The sequence below is a fragment of the Calypte anna genome, chromosome 2 (assembly GCF_003957555.1).
Source record: "Calypte anna isolate BGI_N300 chromosome 2, bCalAnn1_v1.p, whole genome shotgun sequence".
NCBI classification, from domain to species: domain Eukaryota; kingdom Metazoa; phylum Chordata; class Aves; order Apodiformes; family Trochilidae; genus Calypte; species Calypte anna.
Window position 1 is genome coordinate 21,562,450 of NC_044245.1, and position 26,079 is coordinate 21,588,528.

At 36.6% G+C, this 26,079-nt stretch overlaps 1 protein-coding gene across 1 annotated transcript in view; it reads left to right on the plus strand.

Moving 5' to 3' along the window:
* Positions 1-26,079, plus strand: part of ITGA8 (integrin subunit alpha 8) — a 100,716-nt gene that overhangs the window by 42,308 nt on the left and 32,329 nt on the right. Inside the window, exons 14-23 of the mRNA XM_030445969.1 lie at positions 1,676-1,721; positions 2,896-3,003; positions 7,866-7,921; positions 8,407-8,561; positions 9,693-9,830; positions 10,304-10,371; positions 11,359-11,506; positions 17,382-17,474; positions 21,121-21,200; positions 24,104-24,184. Coding sequence (XP_030301829.1) covers positions 1,676-1,721; positions 2,896-3,003; positions 7,866-7,921; positions 8,407-8,561; positions 9,693-9,830; positions 10,304-10,371; positions 11,359-11,506; positions 17,382-17,474; positions 21,121-21,200; positions 24,104-24,184 — 973 coding nt within the window. The remainder of the gene's footprint in view (positions 1-1,675; positions 1,722-2,895; positions 3,004-7,865; positions 7,922-8,406; positions 8,562-9,692; positions 9,831-10,303; positions 10,372-11,358; positions 11,507-17,381; positions 17,475-21,120; positions 21,201-24,103; positions 24,185-26,079) is intronic.

A 26,079-nucleotide genomic window follows, 5' to 3' on the forward strand; every position in this document is an offset into this window, starting at 1 on the left:
AAAAAAAAAGAAAGCAAGCACAAAAACAACAACAAAACCAAACTAAAACAAAACAAAAACAAGCAAACAAAAAAAACCCCAAACAAAAACAAAACAAAAGAAAACCACAAAAACCAACCCAATTGTTAATATTTTGGAGTTACCATGAGTGCTGCTATTGGGGAGCTGCCAGAGAAAGTTCTGGTTCCAGCAGCATCTGTTTTTTCCTCTTTATAGCAATGGGTATGTCTCAGTTGTTTATTTAAGAGGAAACTATCTTCAGGTTTTGATGCTGTGTGCAAGTTGTCTATAAAAGCTGCTAATGAAAATGACTCGTAAATAACCCAAAAAGGAGAGAGTAAAAACACTTATTTTCTTCTACCATTTATAAGGTTCCTGACCCTGAAAGATATTTCTCTAAGGCCAGTGGAGGGAGAAAAATGTAAATGTTGTACAAAAAAAGGATCAGACCCATAAATAAAGTCCATGTCTGCTCCTATTAAGACATTAATCAATGGGATTCATTGTAAGACAGGCTGTTGCCATGTAGAGTACTTGTTTAAATTTGTGAAATCCTGACCATCTGCCCACCCAGCTAATTAGGATCCAAGCTTTGTATTTGCATCATACTTGATGACTTCAGGCCTTCTTAAGCAAACCAGTGCTTACAATGAAAGCAACAAGTAAGGGTTTGTTTATAACTCTGAGTTCTGGTTTAATTTACTTAGTTCAGTTTAGGTTGCCAGTCTGTACCACCACAAGCTCTGTCGTAATCAAACTGTCTCATAACAACAGTGGAGTGAAAGAGGTGCCCAGATGGACACTGGGGGGTTGGAATGGAGCAAAGTTCTTTCCTTTTCTTAAGCTGTGCTCCAGCTAGAGGTAGCAGGAATGGTGATCATTTTTCCTCACTGCATTCTTCCAGCTTATCTCCAGCAGGCTTGAATGGTCCAGCAAGACAGTCCGGATCTTCCCAGAGAGCCCTGTGTGGAGATCCAGGCAAAAAGAGGAGATATTTGGGCCCATAAATTCCCAACCCAGGCCAATGTCCAGTAGGAAAGATGTGCCCATGGCCCGGTGTAGCACTCATGTTGTTGGCTACATCTGTTCCAAGTTATGACCTATGGGGAAAAAGATGGCTTTAGATGGATAACTGTAAGCCTTAGCACATGCTGCTACAATGCTGAAAGCATTAGAAACTATGAAATCAGCCATCCTCACACCTGTGGGTTGTATACACAGAGATTTAATGCTTAAATTAATGAATATATTACTTAAAACACAAAGAAAATTGTCAGGAAGGAACACCATACATTTTCAATTTGACCTATATGAGAATGATGACAACATGGTTTGCATCTTTTTGTTTGATGGACAATGAATGGTTTGGAATATATAGGGGTTAATGACATCTTTTTTACCTTTTAATGCAAGTTAGAAAGAAGTGAGATTGTGGCATGGGTGACCTGTTAATTAGATTGTCAATTATTGGATACAACCAAGACATTTAGGAGCCCTCTGACATTGTGGAACATTCTCTTTCAGGTCCACTGTTAGAAAAATTACTTAGAAATTACTTAGGAATTATCACATTTGTTTAATGTTACTTCCTTTATATATATAAATAATCTAATTTAGACTGGAAAAAATGTATGAGAGGCTTCTATGTAGTTCTGAAGTTGTTTTGTTTTTCCAGATTTAATTGTAGGTGCATTTGGGGCTGGAAAAGCAGTTGTTTACAGGTACGTGATAAATTTCATGTATTTTTTCTTTCACAGCTTTGGTGGGAGATCTTCAAATAAAAAAGGTCCACATTCCATTGTTTCCCTGGTGCAATGTGTAGAAGATGCTTTGTACAGATGATATATTAAGCATCTTGTGAGAAACAGATGCTCAAAAGTCATTTTCCATGAAAATTTCTATGCTTATGGGTCAGGATTAAAGGGAGCGCAAGGGACATTACAGTGGGGAAGGCTGCAGGCAATCTTACCAAGAAGACCAAGGGGATGAGGCCCTTTATGGAGAGATAGGAGTAGCCTCAAGCCCTGCTCCCCCTGGGGGTTTACCACACCGATACCCATTGGAGGGATAACACAGCAGTGCATAAGTAATCTAAGGAGATTCCTGGAATGCATCGTTGTTAACTTCCTTCTCCAAGTGACAGGAGCCAATGAAGAGAGGTGCAATGCTGGGCATTATTTTCACCAACAAGGAGTGGGGAATGTAAAGCTCAAGGGCAGCTTTGGCTGCATTGACCATGAGATGGTGGAGTTCAAAATCCCTACGGTAGGGAAGAGGGTACAAAGAAAGCTCACTACCCTGGGCTTCAGTGGAGCAGAATTTGGCCTCTTCAGGGACCTGGTTGGTAGAGTATCATGGGATAAAGCCCTGGGGCGGAAAAAAGCCCAAGAAATCTGGTTAATACAAGTTTTACCTCCTCCAAGCTGAGGAGCCGTGCATCCCAACAAAGAGAAAGTCAGCCAAAAAAGGCCTGGAAGAACATGGAGCTCCTAGACAAACTAAGGCATAAAAAGAAAGCCTAGAGAGCATGAAAATGAGGACAGGTAGCCTGGGAAGAATACAATCAAATTGTCCAAGCAGCCAGGAATCAGGTTAGGAAAGCTAAAGCCCTGATAGAATTAAATCTGTTCAGGGACATCAAGGGCAACAAGAAAAGATTCTCTAAGTATTTTGGTGGCAAAAGAAAGACTGGGAAAAATGAGGGCCATCTTTGGAATGGAACGTGAGTCCTGGTTACCTGGGATATGGAGAGGTACTTAATGACTTTTTTAATGAGTTTTCTCCAGGTAACATTTCCAGCTGCTTTGTGGCCATCTCAGTGAAGTGTTTTCTCTGCTGCAGCATAGATACTAATGTGGTCCTTCTGAATGCAGTGAAATTATTTCTGTCCCTCAGGGCCAGACCTGTTGTGACAGTGAATGCTCAGCTCATTCTGAACCCCATGATTGTGAATCCAGACAATAAAACCTGTCAGCTCCCTGGCTCTGAGCTTTTGGTGGCCTGGTAAGTTCTTGATTAGACAAAACACATCCTTACCTTCTTTCTCAAATAACTTGCTATTCCTTAATTTTCTTGCAGTTTTTTGTTGAACAAGTTCAAAGTTCAAAAATAAATAGACTATGAGTGCAACTAAAGAAATAATATATAGAACACATTGGTGCTTCATAAGTTGAGTCCTCTGATGAAAGAAATATGAAACAGCTCAGAAAAACACAGAAATATTGACCTGTCAAAACACACAGCTTTGTTGAGAAAATGTAACAGCAAAAGTGATACAAGTTGCTGATGGGCCCACCATATTCTGTGAGAGAGAGAGAGACAGGTATCTCAGTCCTTTGTAGAAGAGAGAAAATACCTGGTTGGCCATCCCAAGAGCAGTTCAAAGGGTGTTGTTTATGGATACCTTGGTCAGAGGTACAACCTTGGTACAGTACAATGTTGCAAATGCCTTTAAAAGAGGGGAAAAAAGAGCTTTTAAAAATTAAAATTAAAATTAAAAAATAAGTGCATTTTAAAATTTAAAAATACTTTTAAAAGTAGCATTTGATTTTGACAAGAAAAAGTACATTTGAAAACTTGTAGCTAATTAAAATAGTTTAGGATCAGTTACAAATATAAAATGTGTGCAGATCTCTTGGAGGCTATCTAATAGCACATAATGCCAAATAAAGACTCTTTTACTACACTAGAAAAAAAATCACTCAGAAAGCACCCCAGGAGCAGTTGATTGAAGAGGCTATTACAAATATAAGGTGCTGTTTAAAAGTGGAAATCATAACAAATCAGGAAACTAAAACCAAAACATACCATAAACACAGGCAGGCTGAATAAAAAATACTAGTAAGTCCTGCCAGAACTAGTCATACCATTTTATTTAAACACATTAGAGGCAGAAAACCTGCCAGGATGTGGGCTGGATGAAAAGAATATCAAGAATATCAAGCAAAGGAGAACTTCAGCAGATAAGGTGATTGCAGAAATTTTGTACTGCTTTTAAACCAAAAGTGGTAAGGGATTTCCCAAACTGGAGACATTCTTCATAAGATATAAGTTTTTCAAATCATCTCAAATGTAAGAGTCATTGAAAGAGTTCTTAGAACAAATTGATGAATATTAACCATAAAAAATAAACATGACCAGGAGCAGTTTGCTTAAGAGTGACAAAGGGACCCAACTCTGATATACTTAAGTGACAAAAATATGGGCTTTTAATGCATTTGATGCAATTTGTGACTCATGAAGTTCCTGAATCTACTGATTGTGAGAATCTGTGATGATGCTATCAACTTTTGCTGTATTCTTTTACACTTCATGATGGTTCTCATATTTATCATAGGGTTCTTCATTTCTGCATCTTGTGTAGAGAGCCTCCCATCTGCAGGACATGTGGCAGGCACTCAGTAGAACTCCGCAGTCCCAGAACTTTAAAAAGCTTTGGCCTTTCTGGAATAGCATCCAGGTCCAGAACCATCCTGATTCTTTTGATTCAAGCACTTTTTTTCATTATTTTTCTTTTTTATTTTACAACAAGCCAGAAGATGCTTGGTTCTTACCTCTAAGAGTTTTAATAGGAATATAATTTAATTTCTGCCTCCTTTATTGTAAAACACTGTTCCCTAAAGATTTGGTTCATATTATGAAATGACTGAAGAGCAGCTGCTGTTTTTCATGTCATAATTTTTCTTCTTAGTTGATATAAGCTTGTACTGTACACATGAAAACAATTAGCAGGGAAACTCCAAAAGGCAAAGAATTTCTTAGTCCCATGGGATAGATTTCTGTATCTCTTAGCCAGCTGTGCAGATTGTATAAAATGTCTACCAACCGACACTGCACAATTAGAATGAAAGGAAACCTCCTACCAGAAAAGTTTCAGGAAATGTGTGTGTTGGAATATTGTGGATAATTGTACATTTTCAAGTATTAAAAAAATACTCTTTTTGGCATTAAATAAATCGGAGAGCTAAAGCATAGAGAAAACATGCACAGAAAGTTGTTTTTATACATCATTCTAAAATAGTTGGTTTGAACTTCTCGAAATGTAATTCTTTCTCTGCTGTCTTTAAAATGTGGCTATTTCTAATTTCCCCAAATTATCAAATTTGGAACAAATTGATGCTGTTAAAGAAAATTTGAACAGACCTTTTTTTTTTTTTAGAGTGTGAAAAATGCAGGTTAATATCTGCAAAAAGGGGTAAATAAATCAAACATTTACATTTTTCAAAAGCTTTGTCCACATCATATGACTTATTAAGTCCAAGACAGGGTTCCAGCTATCAAGAGATCTGATTTATCTGTGCATTTCTGTTTTTATTATCATTTGAAATCTGATTATGTACTTCCCTTTATGGCTACCTTGAGCTTAAACTGTACCAGCAAATTTTATTTATTCTACTAATCACTCAGTTAAGATAGTCTGCAAATATTATTCCTCCCATTTGCCAATAAGCAAGACGTTAGAGATGCTACCTGAGTTACCAGAAGTTAGGTAGCACAGAAGTCCAATTATTGTTAAAAGTCAATTTGCAGAATGTATGTTTTGTTAGTGCTTTTCAGGTTTGGATGTCTAATCTGAGATGTGCCTTGCAGGTTTCTTTAGGGAACCCAGCTCTCCACCTTCAGTAAGCCCACTAAACCAGAGGCAAACTGCTTAATATTTCTTATTCTCAACTTTGTACAATCAAAAAATAGTATGAAAAAATTTGGTCACTTTTTTATCTCCAAATATTTATAATCTTGAGTAAGCTAGATTAGAGAAGTGAAACGTATGCCTCAAAGAAATATAGATGCAAATTTTCTACCAAAATATAAAATCCAAAAGTAATCATGTTTCTGCCCTTCCTCACTGCATCCTTTCTACTGTTAGTATTTTATTTTTCCATTGACTTAATTTGAAACTGGATTTGATTGGTGCCCCATTGGTACGGACCCAGGGGCTTTTATACTTTTCATACTTTGTTGAGATGAGCATGTGTGAGGTTTGCCATAGACTGTTTGCCAGCCTGACTCCAGGAGTCAGATAGCAAAATCATATGACCCAGAGTCAGAAGATGACCCAGAAGTCACATCTGAAGGGCTGATGGGAGGCGAGTGGTACAGGTAGTGTCAGCTGCTACCCAAGGAAGCCCATTGCTATTTTGCAACACTCTGCCGTGCTAGGAATGCAGCTGGGTGATTTGATGGGCTTAGCTTTAGTAGCTTTAGTTTTAACTTTAGTTTTAACCTTAGTTTTAGATGTCCAAAAGACAGTCATTTGAATTATCCAGCAGCCCTTGTGTTACCACAACCTGGCCATGTTGTGTTTCCACAACCTAGCCAGGGAGAGCTCCATGTTGGTCATTGTGGGTCACTGGGTTAGGCTTTGGAATAAAAAAATCAAAAAGCAGGCCAAGTGTCACATTAACATAATATAAATATATTGACTTGTTTTTATGTATTGTTCTTCATAGAGGAAACAAGGTGTTTAAAGGTCATTCATTAGTAGATAACAGCTTCTGCTGTTCTTTGGTAGAGGTTTCTGCCTCGCAGGTTGGGTATCAGCCTCACATAGAATGTAAATCCATAGCATTACAGCTTAAAGGCATTATTCACTCTTCCTCTCAGTGTGCAATCCTGTATGCTCAAATAACAGTGACAAGTTTAATACACGATGGCAGTTCATGAGTTTACATTTGAGAAAATACATTCTTAAGTTATGACATGCGAGATTGGCCCATGAAGCCTGATATCTAAATGGCATTTTATGCAATTATACAATCTTTTCTCATATTTGTTGTTCTTGTCCTCGTGTATTAGGAAATAATAGCTTCTTTATCTGCTAACTCATATATGTAAAGAAGTAGGAATATGACTGAATTTGCCATTTCTGCATGGAACATGAATCAACACTTGTAATGTCATTTGAAGGCTACAGTTAACTGTAGTTTAATGGCACAAGGCAATTTTTTGCCCAAGAGGAAAGCATTTAAGAAGGTCATGAGAGTTCCATGAATTCCAGATGTGGCACAGTCTCATTACATTTGTCAGAGGAAGCAAAGACACAATTAGAATGTGATTGCAGATTATTTTAATGATTATGTTACTGGTTCAGACTTCACTGGACGGAGAAGTTAGTATGTAATATAACAGTACGGAGGAGATTAAGAGCAACAGCTAATTCAGCTGTTTTTGTTTAACCTAAGCTAATTTCACTTCTTCCAATGCTGAACTACAGTCCTTGTTTTGCTGAGTCTTGCATATACAAACCAAAATATTTTCTGAAACCATGGCAATATTCTATAAGAATGACTGCTAATTGGGAACACTTGGAAGTTTTAGGAAGTCCCAAATCTTTCACACGATTAATGTTCTTACAATATATGGGGATTCTTTGTGAATAATGGTGTGGAGAAATAACTCCTTGTGGAGCAAGCAGAAATCAAGAGGATCTTTCCAGTGACATATTTCTTGTTTTGTCAGCCACCAGGGAAGTATGCCCTGCATATATATGCATATATGCATCAACAAGTGTCAGTTTAGCTGCTTCTCTAGTCATCCAGGATAATTCTTGAAAGCTTTTTAAAGATGCAATTCAGTTTTTTTTATTTATTTTTGTTTCTCTTTATATAAGCTGTATAGATTGATTACAGAGTGAAACTTTTCTGTAAGCATAGATAGTTTTTATGGGTTTAAAATTAATTTTTATTCTAAGTCTTGTTAGAAGATACTATCCAGTAAGATTATAAGAGGATTCTTCTATCAGTTGTTTAGTATAACTGCCAATCTATTACTTGCCTTACAGAGTAGTGGAAAAGACTTGGGAACTGTTGATTCCCAGGTCAGCTCTCATTCTGCTAATAATGACTTTTTTTTTTTTTTTATAATAGCTTTACTGTAAGAGTCTGCACAGACTTTGACGGTCAAAGTATTTCAGATCAGATAGGTAAGAAATGTTTTTTATTGCTATAATTTATTCTGGCCCCCTTCATTTCAGATGTATTTTGTCTTACACCTTGAAAAGTGGTAGGAGTAAGAACCTCCTAAGACTAGAGTTGAGAATATATAGATCCAGATACATGACACAAAGCTTGTATTATTCACTTAAAGGATTTTTATTCAGTTTAAACCATTTTCCTAACAAATCCAATAATATGCCCTGTTGAAGAATTTGCTCTTTCAAAAAAAAAATCAAATATTTGAAATAGATGGAAGTCCTGCACATGTATGACCTATAAATGAAACGAGGAAGCTTAAATTACACATCCTATATGCTGGATCAATAACTAGTGTGCTGCTAAGTACACTTAAAGTGTGGATTAGTTTTACCTGGGAGACTTTCTTTGAATAATTAACTATAATATGTAATGAATTGTTTACTCTTCTTTCTTTCCATGTTAAATAAATATTTGATTTACATGTATCCTTCAGTGCTGAAAGGTGAATTGCAATTAGATTCTTTGAAACAGAAAGGAGCTGTTAAGAGGACCCTCTTCTTTGATTACCATCAGTCACATCATTACTTCTCCATTGTGATGGAAAGACAGAAACATCTTCATTGCCAAGACTTCCTTGTTTATCTCAGAGTAAGTTGGTTAAAATATTTTGGCCTGTCAATCATCATTTGGTTAGTATCAGGGACTTAAAGACAATAACTGTAAAAAGGAGATACTAGAAAAGGAAGAACTGTTTCCATTTTTCTTAGATCTAAAAATAGCAGAAATGTGAGACAAGAAAGGCCTCATCTGGGTGTCCAGAACATTCTTCTACCTTGGCAAAATTTCCTGTTTAAATCTTTGGTTCATCTTTTGTCAATGTAATTACAGAAAAAAGTCTTCCTTTGAAGAAGAGTATATAGTTCCTCTCTGTACAAATACATTCATTACATGCACTTCTGGAAGTTCTGATTAAATACTGCATCTCCGGATACCCAAAATTCAAGATTGCTGTCAATATAGTATGCACAGTAGGATAATCAGCTGAACATGTTAAATGCAATGTCGGTTCAGTTCCAACAGATATTTTAAAGGAGTTTCACCAGCAGTATTGCATAAAACTCATAGCTAAAAATATTTTTAGGATATTTTAGAATGTTTCTTAAAAAAACTACAACCATGGAACTGATTTGTGAAGGAGAAAGGATCATTAGTTACTTGCAGCTGGAATTACCTCATGCTGTTGAAGCAGATTCCAAGGATGGTCCTAGAAACACAGTGGGAGATGAATGGTGAAGTCACAAGCAGTATGCAAGGAAGTATTTATCCAGGCAATAAAGCTGGCAGAGTTTTACCATTGCTAATCCATATAAATTCTTGGTTATGGAACAAAACAGCAATATTACCTCCACAAATCCACACATGTCCTTCCTCGGTTCCAAAAGGAAGGTGGGAAGCAGCTGACAGGAGTTGGTTTTGTGTGTCTCTTTTAAGCAGCTTCATTTTAGGCTAATGCTTTTAAAAAATCTCAGTCTACTCATCTTAGCCAGCTTCTTGCAGATGTGGGGCTGTGGAGGCAATGTGTTCTGGGCATTCCAGTGACTGCTGAGTCACTTTGCTTTCCTAATGACATTGCATATAGCCAGAATTAAGCCAGCAGCTGTATAAGAGCCATATCGTTACCTTCAATAAAGACTGAAGTCTGAATCTGTTGTCGTACCATACCAATCTGAAATAATTATATTAAACTAATTGTTTTTATTATGTGTTTGTCACTCACAGGATGAAACAGAATTCAGAGATAAATTATCTCCTATCAATATAAGCTTGAATTATAGTTTGGATGAATCTGGTTTTGAAGATACCTTGACTGTGAAGCCAATGCTGAACTATTACCAGAAAAACTCAGTAACAGAACAGGTATGAATTTTGTATGCCACATTCTCTGTATATAAATGTGAAAGCATTTACAAATACAATGTGTGTCAACTTCCATAGAAGAGAATATCATGCCCAGAAATGACACAACAAGCATTTAATTGATTCAAAATGTAGATTGAATATATATATAGAACCAGGAGTTCTTTAAAGGATTTCCAAAACTTTGTTGTGTTCATTGTTTTGATTGCATTTTGGAATATTTAAGCCAAGTTAGTGTGGAAAAGGGCCTAAAAGAGTATATTGTTCTGCTAAGGATGTAGTTGACAGTCTAAATAGTCTCCAGCTACTCATGTGGAAAGGAATTTATAGAAAGGAAAAAGAGATTAATTCATTAGGGCAATGCTAGGGATGTTTAAGACATTTAGATTAGTGATATTTAATTAAATTATTCGGACTTTGAAGTGTTGGACTGTGAATATTAACTGTATTATTTTTATGTTGCAACAATACAGGCCTACATTCTGGTTGACTGTGGAGAGGACAACTTGTGCATTCCTGACTTGCAGCTTTCTGCTATGCCGTAAGTAAAATAAAATAAATTATTCTGTGTATAGCAAAATCCAGAAACTTCTAACTGCTTTATCATAATGAAATATGTAGAACACAGTTCTGCAGTTTGCTATAGTTACTTGTTCTTACCCAATTTCTGGATTTTAATTTGTACGTCTGTTTCATCTAGGAAACCAAGAAATTGAGTCATATATACTTGAAAATATATCTTTGTCAGACAGATAAATTATGTTTAACATCTATCAGAGAAAATACAGCTTTCAAGTGTTTGTCGGGAGTGATTCTTCTTCTCTGAATGCCAGGAGATAATACAAATTGCTGTTCAAATGAGATTTTAAATTCCTTTATTTCAGTGTGCCAGTGTCTTTGAACGTGGGACACGGTTCTCGAGAACTGAGTATACAGTTGAGTAAATGCATTGCAGAATAAGTTTCAAAACATGGCAACAATTCTTCCTGTGAAGGAACAAATATACCATGCAGGACCAGTAGAGAAACTCTTAACAGTTATCTGACTCTGTACCATGAAAATCAGTACATAGCTATGAAAGGAAAGGGCACAGTGCTATTGCAGGTCTCATGAGATCTTCTGCCATTGTTCATTTTACAACAGGCACAAGAGGAAAACTGGAATCCCACCACCCTTGTGCCCTCCAGAAAGCAATGTTGATGAGATCCCTGTGGCAAGTGATTTCTCCACTAGATACTTCTTTCTGGTTAGAAAGTAGTCAGGCCCTGAAATTTTATGCAGTGAAATTTAAGTTCTTTAGTAGTTCACTTTGATGGTTCAAGGTGGTGTTTTCTCTTGATGTCTTTTATGCCTGGGTGCTGGCATACTTTCCCATGGAGTCATTTTTTATGAAAAATGTGTTTATTCTGTTTTCATAGACTATTTTTCAGAACAGATGCTATTAGAGTAAAATGTTCTTGTAGCTTAATCAAACATAAATCATAATTGTGTATGTTTTAACTCCTGACAAGTAATATGTTCTATATAGAGATAAAGATCAGCTAATAATTGGAGAAGAAAACTGTGTCATGCTCATAATAAATCCAAGAAATGATGGGGAAGGAGCCTATGAAGCTGAGCTGCATATAAAGATTCCACCTGAAGCAGATTACACTGGAGTTGAACGCAGCAACAAGGTAAATGAAAACCAGAATGTTAGTGATAATAAAGCAGAAGAACTGAGAAGAAAGGTAACCTACATAGGCTATTCCAGATGATAGCAGCAAGTATTAGGAAGGGAGGTACCATTGACTGTCAACTGTCCTTGCTTACACAGTCCAGGCTAAAGATTAGCCAGAAGATGGAAAGGCCAGGATCATTCTGTTCAGAGCCAGCTCAGGTTCAGCTCCTTGCTATTAACTTAGTTATAGTAGCACACAAATACTGTCACATTTCTTCTAAGTATTCACATCAATCAGATTTGGAAGCAGTAAACCCTGCAAATACCTGGGAACGATAGTGCAGAATCCCTTGAGTGCTTCCTACCGTCAATGCTATGGTACCAGCTCTCAGTCAGAGTTAATGAGCTCCATGAACCCCAGACACTTGGGCATCTCTATCTCATGTTCCCAGCACACCAGTGTTTTGCCATTACTAATAATACCCCAGTCTCTGATATCCTAAATAGTTGAATATTAACTGCAGTATAAACTTGAGAGAATTTATTTCCTTTGTAGTCAAATATTTTATCTTATGGATAGGCAGAAAAGCAGTTCCATCGTAAAATGTGCTGGTGTTCACAGAAGGACTAAGGTTGACTGAAGTCCTGCTGAGCTGTACTGAGCATACAGTGTCTCCTTTTTTGGTCTGTTTGTTTTTTAAGAGCAAAATCAAAACACTGCCTTGCAAACAAGCAGAGTGTCTATGGATTCTCTGTTGGAGAGCAAGTCTGAATTGCCTCATCTGCACATAAATCTCCCAAGCTGTTGCAACATGAGCTTGCTTTATTCTATCAGTGCCTGGAATGTTCAGAAAGGCCTCAAGGGTGAGAGTGGGAGAAAGCAAGTTAATTTCCATTCTAAAGACAAATGTTTTTAAGGAAGTTGAAAGTAACTTAAAAGGCATTTCCTTACTCTCCTTCTGTCAGTGTCTTTTTAATGGGCTTTTAACCAAGTTTGAAAAAAATTACAGGAATTAATGATGTCAACAAAGATGAAAATAAAGAAATTCTCTGCAACCTTATTCCTCAGAAGCATATCTTTGTGCACAAAACAAATAGGTAAAGCTGCCAGACAATTTCTTTTATTCTCATAGTGTAGCATCTTTTTTGGACTGTGATCTACAAAACTTAGATAGCCGAGTTCTCTTTAATATGCTACACCTGGTTATATTTTTCTTACGTTTCTCTTTAGGAATATTTGGCTCTTCTTTTGCCCATTTCCAAGGATGTCAGGGAAAGCACTTATTCCAAAACTCACAACACAAATTGTTTAGTATCTATAATTTCAACTGGACAGAAATCACTCAGGTTTTCATTATTTTAGAAATAGGGAATTGTGTAGTGCCAGAAGGGTGGTCTCATGGGGAAAGGAAGGATAAAAGAAATGGGAGATTCTAGTGCTTTGGAAGACTAAGAAGAATCTTGAATGGGTTCTGAAAGAGTCTTAATGTTCTTTTGCTTTCAAAAATAAGTTTTAAAAGCCCAGGAAACATAATGCAAGTTTTTTATTTTATTCAGATTTCATGGAAAATAGAATACATTTTTTACAAGACTAGTTCTGGATCTTTCTGAATTTATGTAAAAAATGTTTTGTTTTGCCTGCATTTACTTCCTTCACTACAACACGTAATTTATTTCTTATTCTCTTGTCATTATGCTCTCCCTGAGAAGGATCAAAACAATAGTCCTGCTAGCTATGTCATTCTTAGTGCCCTCCCTTCCACATTGCAGGTCTGATTTAAAAGATTGCACATGTTACTGAAAGCAAATTTATTTTTTCTACTGCTTTTAAAATGTAGTATGTATTTTTAAAACTACAGTCTTCATGGTTTTGTGGTTCCATTAAATAGACTAAAAAATTCACTCCTAAGTGCATTTGGTAAAAATTTATATTGTGATTTTATTCAAAAAGACTTGCTGGTATTTAACTGCTGGTGGAGGCTGGTTCTTGTTATGTATTCAGTTGCTTTTCTGTACTGCCATATGTCGCTTAAAACGGCTGTAAACATAAGAGTACAGTCTTTGTAATCTAAAAAGAAAATTTTGAGAGGAAAAACAAGTTTTTAAACTCAGATATAATTTTATAATCTTCTTGTTCTGATTTCTATTTATTGTATACTGTCTAAATGTACAAATTAAGTAATTTGACCATCTGTATAAATTTACAGTAATTAGAGCACTCAAACCAAGAGTTATCAGGTTTTTTCATTTTTTACCCCCAGAGTGATCAGAATCCTAGGTATCAAAGTTCATGTTACCAGGACAAGCAAATTCTTTTGGGGCCTAGTATAAATGAATATAAATGAGAGAAAAATTCAGTTAATTCAATGTACGAATCTTTTAAAAAGACATCAATTTGAACTGCTTGACTAAAGCAGAGAAGAAATTATCACACTGCTGTGCAGTAAACACTGAGGTATACAGCAGAAAACTCTCTTGGTCTGTAGGTACTCTGAGGCATGGACCCACAGACCTTTGGGATCAAATCATTGTATTATGCTGCCATCATTTCAATATAAATTTACTCATTCAAAGTAACTATACTCATAGAGTATATTAGGCTACTTATAGTGGGGCTACCATTGATTGAGTCTGTCTGCTAGAGAAACATATTTTTCCTTTAAGTGCTTCCTGTCCAACCTTTTTTTTTTTATTTTGGGGGGGGGGGAAGTTATTTGGTATCATTCGAATTACACTCAGAAATTGCTGAAGTCAAGAAGTTGACTGAAGATTCATAGGCAGGTGGATAGCCAAGTGAGTGCATGTGATCTTAAAGTTTGAGGTCAAGGATGTGATTTTGAAGTTTTGTTGATTCTTGGACATATTTATACTTCCACCTGTCAGAAGTTGATTAATGAAATACAGTGACTTACAGTTAAATCAAATGTGTCATATTGTAGAAACTCTTAGAAAATCCAGTGACCAGGTAAATGAGCAAATAGCCACAGTTTTAATTAGTTACAAGGAACTCCTGGGCTCACAATAGCTATCCATATGCAGTAGATGTGGAGTTACTGGAATTAGCTGCAATGAAAATAGATAACACATTGTATTACCTCACATTTCCATGGCCAGCAGTAGATCCAGGTAGTATACACATTCTTACACTACAATAGCCTGATTGTATGTTTGAAGCCAAAGCCATTGCCTAAATACCGTGCACTAATCCTTTGCCCAGTGAGAGGGTTCCCCATGTTGAGCAGTTCAGTCCTGCCTTAGTAGCAATGGCTGGAACCAAAATTCATGTGAAATAGTTGGTAGAAATAAATCAGGCAGATACAAAGCCCAAATAGGTATTTATTCCACATTAAAAACCATAATGTATTTTAGCATAACTGTCTCTGTGCAGGCCAGGAACTTCGGAGTTGTTGCAGATCACAACCAGATTTATATATTGCCATGGATAAAGACTGAGCCATTATTCCCATGCCTCTCCCATAAAACAGGAACAAGACCTGAAACATTCTTGTCTTACCTGCAAATTCTTGGAATAATACGTTGGCTAGCTAGATTGAAAGTGATTTGAGCTTTAAGAGGATGAACACTTATTCTTCGTAAATCAGCTAGATGAGAAGCTAGATTGTGGCACCTGGCACCTTATAAATCCACTTTTCCTCGGAAAATAAGATTGGAAGGTGTTGATCAAGGAAAGGGAGGAGGTGTTGCACTGAAGCCTGTTGTGCTTAACTATTCTGGTATCAATTAGTAATTCATCATGAAGACCACCAGTTTCAGCTTTGTAGGCTGACTGGATTACTTAAAGCATCCAATCATTTTCTTAGTTAAAATGCACTCTGGGAGCACACATGTTAATTGTTGGGGTTTTGCTTCTGCTCAAGACTGCCAAAAAGACCATGTGTTGCTATAAAAATATAAATTGCTACCAGTGGCAGGTAGGAGGGTTCTGTGGCAAAACCTTCTGTCTGGCTGAGTTACATGTGAACTCAATGATACTGATAGTACTGGGTGTGTGAATCTCTGCTCTTGCTGGCTTCCTGCCTGGTTTTAATTTTCATGTTTTGTACTTAATCACTTCAGAAAGGTGATCAGTGAAAAAACAAAAGCAATAAATCTCAGTAGTGAGAAAATACTACTGCAGCTGACACTTTGTCACATCTTCAGGCTGCAGAAATTAGCTTTTGTGATGCTGATCATATAAATTCTGTAATTCATTTTCAGTCTAAGAGCATGGCCTCCAAATTGCAGAAAGCCTACTTGCAAAACTCTTGTATTTGCTCAGGCTTTTACAGGACAAAAGATTGCTTGATAAGGGCTGATTTAGTCTGAAGTGATGTGCAGTACAATATTAATAAAGAAACTGCAAAATCTCAAATTTAGATGAATATTTAACATTTAAGCCTCAATTTCACACACCTCCCACTTTCAAATTAAAACTATAACTCTACACATCAAGCTAAAATGAATAATTTTCCAGACTGTTTGTTTTCAACTGTGTTAACACCTTCTCTGCTCCCATACATTGCTCCCTACCTCTTATTTACCAGCTGGGAAGAGTGTAAAAATCTGCCAGTCCCAACTCTGGAATAGCTTGGAAAGGGTATTAGTGCACTAGAGATGCTGAGTAACAAACTTTATTTCCTCCTAGCAAATTGTAAAAGTGTCAATTCAGTGAAGTGTATACTGAGGGTGTGCTTCACATAGGCTCCTTTTAGGATGTATCCTGTCTTTTCTTTTAATCTTGGGAAATTATTAAGTCAGCATTTCCATGCTGGCTTTTTATAGATAGGAATTAATTGGTTGTGGTCTGGAGATTTCCCAGCTCTTTTTAAATGGAAGAGCATGACCTTGCGCATATTGCTTAATCTGTGAAAATCACAAATAAGAGGAAGGGCAGTGGGTGAGCCTTACAGCAAAAAACTGGCTGCATCCTGCTTTTACAAAGCTGGTTAACTTCTGCACATAGGTTAAAGTATTTTCTTTTACTGAATATGCCTGAGAGAAAAAACAAAAATGAAAAAATCTCAAGCATTTTGTTTGCTTTTTCTTAATCTGTATCTCCTAACTTCCACTGTTCTGCCACGCTACCTCCTTTTTATACAGTCTGTTTTGGTTACAGATGATAACATAGAGGGAAAACTAAAGGGTTTAAAACCAAAAACCAAATATAAGATACATTTACATTGAGAGTTTTAGAGGGAAGTTAGGTGAGCATATCCTCAAAGTTGTCAAATAAAACTGCCTGAGAAATGTTAGGTATAAACTGGACTTCAAATGAATAGTTACTGGGAAAACTGATAATTTTTACTTATTGCTATAAACAACAAGAACCTTAATTTCTGATAATGTGAAATCATCAGAAACTCACATCTCCTTTGTTGTGAAATTATAAACACAGGTAACAGCTTATGTTTTTACAGAAGTATTTGAAGTTCTAAGTACTAACAATATGTTGGAAAATGAAGTTCTAGACTTAGTCCATAATAAAGTTCTGCCAATACCATGGTTTCATTATAGAGACTTACAGTGATGGATAATACAATTGTTGCAATTAGTGTGAGTCCTGTTCTCCTCACCCAGTTTTGCCTACTCTTTTTTCTCCACCGAGTTATAATGCCTCTGGGAATGATTCACAGCAACAATGCAGTATATTAAAACTAGAAACAGAATGATCTCATTGTGGGCTCTTAAAGTACTGGGAAACTCTCCTGTTTGTTTTTCCCTGGCATCAGTTTGTTCCATTGTCTGACAGAAACCAATTAAATATTCTGATAAGTGCAGTGAGCAGGTGTGTGAAATCAAAAGAAATGTCACAGTCAAAAAGGCATCACTTTCCCTACTGGATCTATTTCACTGTGATCTCTGACCCCTGTGTTGGTGTCCTTTTGTTACAGGCACTGCGTGTATTGAGCTGTGATTACAAGATGGAAAATGAAACTAGGATGGTGGTTTGTGATCTTGGGAACCCCATGGCAGCCGGCGCAAACGTAAGGGAAAACCAGATGCATTTTCTGATTGTCATCTAATTGAATTTTAAAGGAGAGCAAATGGAAAACTATTCAATTAGCAGAATGTATTCCAATAAGCAGTACCTAAAGCAAAGTATTTACTTGGACAGGAAATTTTTGGTGTTATAAGAGGCAGAACTGTGCTTTTGAAAAACTGACAGTTTGTTTTTCTAAAAGATGAATGATGCTGGAGCCTGTTGTTTTCTTCACTTACTCTAAAGAAAATGAGGACTCAGTTTAAGTCACAGAAGTTGCATTAGTATGGTGAGAAGATTATCCTAATCTATAATGTGATCTGTTTATTTCTCCCTTCTAGTATTCTTTCTACTTAAGATATAGATAGTAAAGAACAGGTTCTTTAGCCTGATTCTCATCTTGAGTGCATAAGGATGGTCTTAGCATTTATCACTTATGATGGAAATCTGGTTAGAGTCAAGTTTTCCTTCAAGTTATTAATGTTATCTAAATATTTTTCCAGTATAGCTATTTGTAAATCATACTACATATCAGATGGAATAGCGGTAGCTTTTTTTTTTTAAAAAAAAAGGGGAAGTGAATAATGACTGATGATGGTTATCAGATAAGGAGTAAACATAGACTGGGAGATTTAAAAAGTGGTATGTCTTCTGTAATTGTCATCACTTGTCCCTATTTCACATTCCTCTCTTTGAATACAAAGATATGTTTCTGCATCCTCTTTGACCCAAAATGCTAGCAGCATGAAGGCTTCAGGAATGCTTTTTGGTGGCCAGTAAAGAAGTACTGCTCTCACCTGTCTCCTTCTGAATTCTCACAGCATAACTAATCCTAGTTTTCTTCAGAATTAGCTGTAGGGCTGCCATAAATGCACATGACCAGTATTTGTAAGCAAAATCATAAACAGAGGCTTAAAGCAGCAGAATGAAACAGCAAGGTTTATAACATGTTTAAGGATATTTGGGTTTATAATAAAAAACGCAACCCTTGAAAATTAAGGCATATGAAGATAGATCACAAAGACAGATGGTGAAAGTGTTTGATAGTAGTGAGTAAAAGCTTGAAGCCTAAATTTATTTTTGAAGCCAACTCCCCTGGAAGCTTAGTAAAGGTGAAGGATTTGAGATTTTTCAGTCCAAATGTATTTATGATGGCAAATGTACTTCCAACAGCGAAATACCAGCCCTTTGTACAAATTGCATAGATCACAAAAGGCTGCTCTGATCTATTTCCAGTTTTGAAAATCAATTCTGGTCTGGCAGGAGATCAGTTACTCTCAAAACATTTGGTCCGAAAGGGGCTTCTTGTGAAAGTTGTGAGGGGGTGGGGAGGGAGGGGTGAGTGTAAAATCAAACATTGCTAGAACTCCAAACTGTTGGATCACTGTAATGACTTCTCAACACCCTGAGATCCTAGGATTCTTGAACTCTCCAAGATCATCTTCTGAGTATGAGGGTTATATCAGGAGTTTGTGATATAACTCATGGGATATTACTGCAGCAGACTAGAGTTGTCTGACCCTTCAAATCTTCAAAACACATTACTGTCATCAAAACTGGTACATACTCTGACTTTTTGAAAATCAAATCCCTTTATGGCCACAAAAATTACTTATTTTTTTTTTAGTAATAACTTTGTGATTTAAAAAAAATAATAAAATAAAAAAGATGAAAAAAATCCAGGAAGTCATGCCTTGTGGCCCAGAATACAATGTAAACATCTGTGATACAAAGTCACTGTCAAGGAGTATTCAAAGTATTTATTTATGACCTAGAATGGATCATACTGACAAGCTTCCTGATGCCTCTTCATCAGTCTCTGCAAGGGAGATCTAGATTTTACTATAAATTCTCATAAAACAATTCAGAAATTTTGGAACAGCTTAGAAATTTTCTGAAATAGAAATTCATAGAAATAAGGTTAAAAGACTGTGGGGGTTGGAAGATCTTACCTGTTTCTCACCTTGTACCAAACTGATTCTTCAAGTGCAGAGAGGCTTTCTCTGTCACATGTACTGCAAGACACTTCAAAAAAAGCTACCCCTCAGTCATGCAGCTTATTTTTAGATCCTGTCAAATGCAACAGATTAAAGTTTACCAGTAATGGCAGAAATATCATGAAGCTACTAACATGTAAAAAATGCAATTTTAAGGAAACTAGTATCACTTGGAAAATTTTAAATAACACTAAGCTGTTCTAGTAAAATGAATGTCCTATTAAAATAAGGAGGTTGAGTGATTGCTAAGTTACAAGCTCAAGGAAATTCAGCTTCTGTGGCTTCTGTGGGTTTTCATCAAGGGCATGTGAGCATCTCTACCCCATTATTACAAGCAGTGTCAATAGTCATACAGCCACTCAGAGGCAACATCTGCAGCTTGTTAGACTCATGCAGTAGGAGTGTGTTTCAGTATTAAGTAAGAGATTAAGCCTTAGGGGTATAACAGATCATCAAAATTTTACTTCGTGTCTGCTTATCTGAGGAAAATTTTGACTTTGGTTCACCAAATCTTTTTCTTGCTGTAAGTGGAAACAAGTTTATATAGACTGCTTAGTAAGAGAAATGCTGAACTGAATAATTGGAAATTGTCTCAGAGATTTAAAAAAATGTGTTCTATTTTTAAAGGTGGATGAAATAATAATAAAATAATCTCCACAAAGTACTCTTAAAAATAGCTTATGTTTCTAGTCCTAATCAGCTATTTAGCTTCTGTTTAATTTAATGAGCACTCTCCTTTCATTGTAAAGATTTTGCTTCCAGAAAGAGAGATTAGCTTATAACTATGGCATTAAAATGATCAGAATTCAAAGATTTAAATTTGCCTTATCTGTCACATTGACAATATTGCTTTTATTGCATGGGACAGCTGAAAGAAATAATCAAAACACCCTAGCAAAGTCTTGTTCTGGAGATGGATTGAGATTCACCACTGCAATAGAGGAAAGAAAGATGGAGGTTTAAAAGAAAACTTTTTCAGTTAAAAAAAAAATTTTAAAATAAGTGTTGGGGGAAAGGAGTTGCTTAACTGTCTGAAATGATACTGAATCTTGATCCCAAACATAAAACTCTACATTGGTTTGTCCTGTCTTGTTGCTGACAATGCTACTCCAGGTATGTTAAGGGAAGTATGCCAAGTAGACAATAATCAAACTGAAAAATCAAATTGCTACTAATTTAGCCTGGAGGAGAAAACCAGATGATCAGTCAGCCCCACAGCACCTGAAGCATGGAGCTCAAATGTCACAGCTATAGAGAGACAACAAGGGGGGGAGAAGGAAACTCTGGAGACCTGGTCAAAGGCATGCATGGATGGAGTCAGGGATGAGAGGTGCCAGACAGCTATAATTTTCCTTTAACTTGGCAAAGTAAAGCAAAAACTGACTGGATGTGGGAAGAAGGACCCACTGCTGAGTTCTCAGTAGTATCCTTCTCTGTTCCTTTTGGTCTTTCCTCTGTCCAGCCAAGTCTTCCATCTGGTGACACACAGGCAGGATGGTATGTTTTCCTGAAAACAAGTAGATGATATTTCATAGTAATTTTAAAAAGAAACAATATCCTGTACAAATCTGTTAAAATGCAATGTTCAACTGTGCTGCATTCATAATATGGAGAGATCAAACATTTTTAGTAATGTATTGTTTTGTTTCTTAGTTCTCTACAGGCATTCGATTTTCTGTTCAGCATTTTGAAAATGCAGATTTCAGCATCAATTTTGAGCTACAGATAAAAAGGTCAGATGTTTTTTCAAGAGTATGGTTATTTAAATTCTGAATTCCTAATGATACGTGAAGTGTAATATATAAAAAAGTAATTCCAACTACAGTGTCAGTATTTATTTCATGGGCTTTCCTGTGGTGGCTTTCTTCAGGAAGATCTGTGGAGTTGGAGCTTTGTTAGCTTTTAGCAAAATTCAAAATCAGTCTTAGATTTATTCTGAGTATTTTATTTTGTTAAAATTCAGGTTTTGTGATTTTAGTCAGTGCTACAAGGATCTTCTAAAGATTTGCCAATTTTGCACTTTTTTTTCCATTTCAGAGTTAGTGAACAGCAATCACTTTTAAATAAAGTTTTGTATTTAAAAACATACTATGCTCTGAGGAAAAAAATACATGTCACTTCTTCATGACAGTTTAGAAAGTAGGACAGCAGTTAAAAACTCTGTTCAACTGATTTACTGGCATGAAGAGAAAAAAGCTTTTTTTTTTTTTTTTGTGAGGGTAAACCTTTATCATTTTTCAGTTAGTTTCCTACGCATTTGTGGGAGTGAAATATTACTACTGGAGAATCCTCTGGTTTTGCTAGGCTGTACTTCCTCCTCAGGGACAAAAAAGCACGGGACAGGCTGGGTTAGGATAACAGGAAGAACAAAGCTGGGACTTTTTCAGTAGGTGGCAGGGCTTCTTCTCCATCTGTCCCCATCTAATACACACGGAAGCTCCTGATGGGGCCCTCCCTGCCTCACACAGAGAGGCTTAATTGCTAATGTCTGGCTTTTAATGAGGGCCTTGATCATGTTCACTTTACTAAATAACTGAGACATTTAAAATGTTTAAGTCATGTTTCTAGAATGTAACTCTTGAAGGAAAGGACATTTAGAAATTTGGGAACACAGAAGAGACTGACCTGCATGATCAAGCTTCCACACTCTCCCAGGGGTCTGGCTGGCAAGCTGGAGGCCATGCAGACTTGGACATGGGCTCCTCCAGAGAGAGACAGATGATGTAACATTTACCTTGTAGGTCCTCTGTCCGTACCACTGTTGACTATCAGGTCATTAATGCAAGCAATATAGTTTAAAGTGAGTATCAGAGGCTCTAATCAGTACCTTTTTATGCTGTAAAGTTGGGGAAGTCCAGAGATTTTTGGGTAGTTAGATCTTTCCAGGTAATATGAATTGAGGATATGTCACTTTCTTAGAAAAAGAGACAAGGCTTTTCTGAGGAATAAGCTTGAACTTCTGGAGATAGCACTATCTCGTGCTCCCATTGCTTACAGGAAATAAGCAAGAGGCTGAGTCATGGCATGAAATCTGATTGCTCTTCTGGTGTGGATTTTGCTAGGCAAGTATATGCCTCCTAGAGAAGATGTCCTGGCACTTCTATTTAAGCTATTACCCTCTCTACAAAATACCATAAAGCACAACCAAGATTTGAATAGCAAATATATATGGTAAAATTCTACAGAAAGTAGTACCATCATACAACTTGAAGACCAGTTTCTTCTAACAAATCAGTGATATGGTAACTTTTATACTTTAAGCAATTTTTGTATTTTTTACCTCAAAGCAAAGACTATAGAGGATTATATCAAAAGTTCAAATGGTGTTTGAGGGCAATCTGCATTGGTTTACAAACAAATTACAGCTACTCCTAATTTTAGTAATCTGTAACCAGAAAGCCTGAATCAAAGCAATGTTGCCCTTTACTCCTCAGTAGTCAGTCACTGGGAATGTTGGCCTCTTCTGAATGTGTCCATTTGACTGATTCTGCCCAGATGTGATAACAATAAACTGTGGGAGTAATAGAAACTGATTCTCCATGAAGCAAGGTAGTACTTGCCTGAAAAAAACCCTCCAAATTTAGTATCATTAATTCCATAATTAGATCATTCTCAGACTGTAATTATTTATGTTCACTGTATTCATGAATTTGAACCTGCAAACCTTTCTTTTAATGAATGGGCTATGGTCATAGGAATGGCCTTTTGAAATAAGAGAAACTACTTTTGCTACTAAGAATTTTCAATAGCAAAAGAAAATACAATGAGTGAGTGTTGCAAGATGAACCTCTCTTAGGGCACAGCGCTCCAAGGTCCAACCAGGTGTTCCAGCAGAAACTCACAAATAGTGCTCTGAGTCTATAGCCCTCAGGGTTGACTAGCCTGGATCAGTGCTACTGCTCCAAGAGCAACTGACCTCTCTGCTGGCTTGCTCAGGACTGAGCTGAGCCTGTGAGTTTGAGCCTCACCTTTTATTGGCCCCCTAATCCTGCTCATGTGCAGTGGGGGCCCACCCTAATCAGGCACAGGTGGGCTTAACACAAACTCATGCCCACTCCCTGGGGATTAATGGCACCTGGTTGCCTCATTTCACTACAAGTAAGAGCAGTAGGCTTTGAACATAGGGATTTGTTTTGATTGCTGAGAGGGATTAGGATTGTAAACACTGGATAGGGAAGGGGAGAAAACAAAAAAGGTAAAGAAATAGTTTATTTTGGTTCTTTTTCTTCAGAGAATGTCATGAAGAAGTCACAAGTTTGGAGAGTCAAAAAAGCAAATTTTATTTTAACAAAGTCTATCTTGTTCATTAATTCTGCCTTTCTCCCTTGTATTCTAGTAAAATACTCCTGTTCATACAGATAACAAAGATGAAAATTTTCTGAGCTAAATAAATTTGTATCATCAAATTCACGTGCAGTGTTCTTTAAAGGAGCCTTGAGTTGATTATATTATTAAACATGCGATGAGTTCAAATAATATAAAATTGAAATACCAGTGTCCTACAAGACTGGAGAGTAGCAATACCAAGCCATGCTGTAATATGTCCAATGGTTAGGCGTTGTGGTACTCAGTGCTGTATATATAACAACTTAGAATTCTTAGAACACTTTTAAACCCTTGTATATATCTTTTCCAGTTCTAACAAGATTAATCCCACCAGCAATTTAGTCAACCTCCATATCAACATCAGTGCTGTGGCTCAAGTACAGATCAGAGGGTAAGTATTTGACCATTTCAATTCCTAATGATAACTGTTTTTTGTTTTGACTCTTTCTGAATACAATAATCACCTGTAGTCAATCTTTTGTCATCTTACTGCCCCCAACACTTTATCCACCAAGATACTTGAAAATCCCCAGGGAGTCTCACCCCTGCAAGCCTTGCAGAATGGAGCTACTAAGGAGTTAGTAGGTCATGTAGGGTAAAACTACTCACATGGACTCCAGTGAATTTACTGAGTGTCTATGCAAATGCAGTACACTGTAGAATCTCACATTGTAGTAACACCAGTCAGAGCCAACAGTTTATTTGGACATTCAAATTGTGTGTGGATGTTACTAGTACAAAACACATCTTCTGGAATGATGAAACACATTATGACAAGGCATATACTAATGGAGAGCAGAGTGAGGCCTTTGGAGAAAGGATGAATAGGAATCAGCTATGAAAAGAGGACGACCAGCTACTCCTGTAATATGTTTCTGTCTGAAGCAGTTGCCTGTCCATTGATACTAGGGATACCAAAACTAAACAAGCCCAGGATATGATCAAAGATCTCTTTCTATTGCTATTTTCACATACAGCTTGGTTTCAGAAATAATAAAATGCAATTACGTGATAAGAGTCTCAGGCTACCCTGTAAAATCGTGGAACACGACTCCTCAGACATCCTAGAGGAAGCTGGCAGGATTTTATTTTAAAACAAATAATTGCCAAGAATGTTTTTTGCCTGGGATATCAGATTTCCTACATCTCCTCAAACTGCAGCTCTGGACCTTAATCATTCTCAGAATTGCATGGGGAGAACAAGAGGCACATGACCCAGCTTCACTGCCACAGTCAGGCTATGAGGTCTGGCTGGTACAAGAGGAGTAGATGTCTCTTACATAATTGCTCCTCAAGGGGCTTCCTTAGGTGTAAATGAATAAAAATACACTTATTTATGTTTTCATCACTTTATTAGAAAAATCTTACAAACATTTTTTTCTTTTTTACAAGCTTTTTGGAAACTTTTGGCCACAGTCACGTTATTTTTAATGAAAAGTTCTGTAATATGTAAATAGACACCAAAAAATTATCAAAACATACTCATTTCTTAAAAAGTACATGACCACAAGTGGAAAAATGCCTTGAATTGCTGCCTACAGTACTAAGAACAGGTCATTAAATACAGAGGAATTACATAACTGAATGACAGTTCCTTTGCTCTGAACTCTTAATTTTTTTATTAACTATAGCATGCATGTACAAAGGAAAATTGCCCAAAGCTTTGCTGCCAGAGTTTGCTAATTACTCAGAGATGCTGAAGCAAACAGCTCCAAGGGAATTATTTGCTCACAGTTTCCTAGATAAAAATAAATGGAACACTTTGTCCACATTTGGACTGGAAAATATCTTGCATTGGTTTCCCTACTGCACTGCACAAAATTGCATGAACTTGAACTGGAATCATTGTACATTTTAATGAGCAAGCAAGTAAGTAGTTATCAAATGTATGCATATATACTGGCACAGTGGACCCATGCAAATACTGCCTCTATGAGAAAGGGAGAAATCTTCAGTATTTTATTCAAAAGAGATTTAAGGTAATTCTTTGGACAGTTGATTCAATGAGCACATGCTCTGATAACTGAAATTTGATTGTTCTGCTTACTTTTTTTTTCTCTGAAAATATAGCAGTTTTATAGTTGTAATTGTTATTTCCCTCTGCTGAAAGAGCACTAGGGGAATGAGGGATTCAGGAAGGAAGTAATTTGGACTGGAAGGATTTGCAGCTGGCAGAATTCCTATGGTATATCCCACATAAGCATTTTCTGTAGAACGTAATTCCTTCATCTTATTTTTCAGTGCTCTTGTTTTAATTTATTATCTACATTTGCACTTTGTAATCCT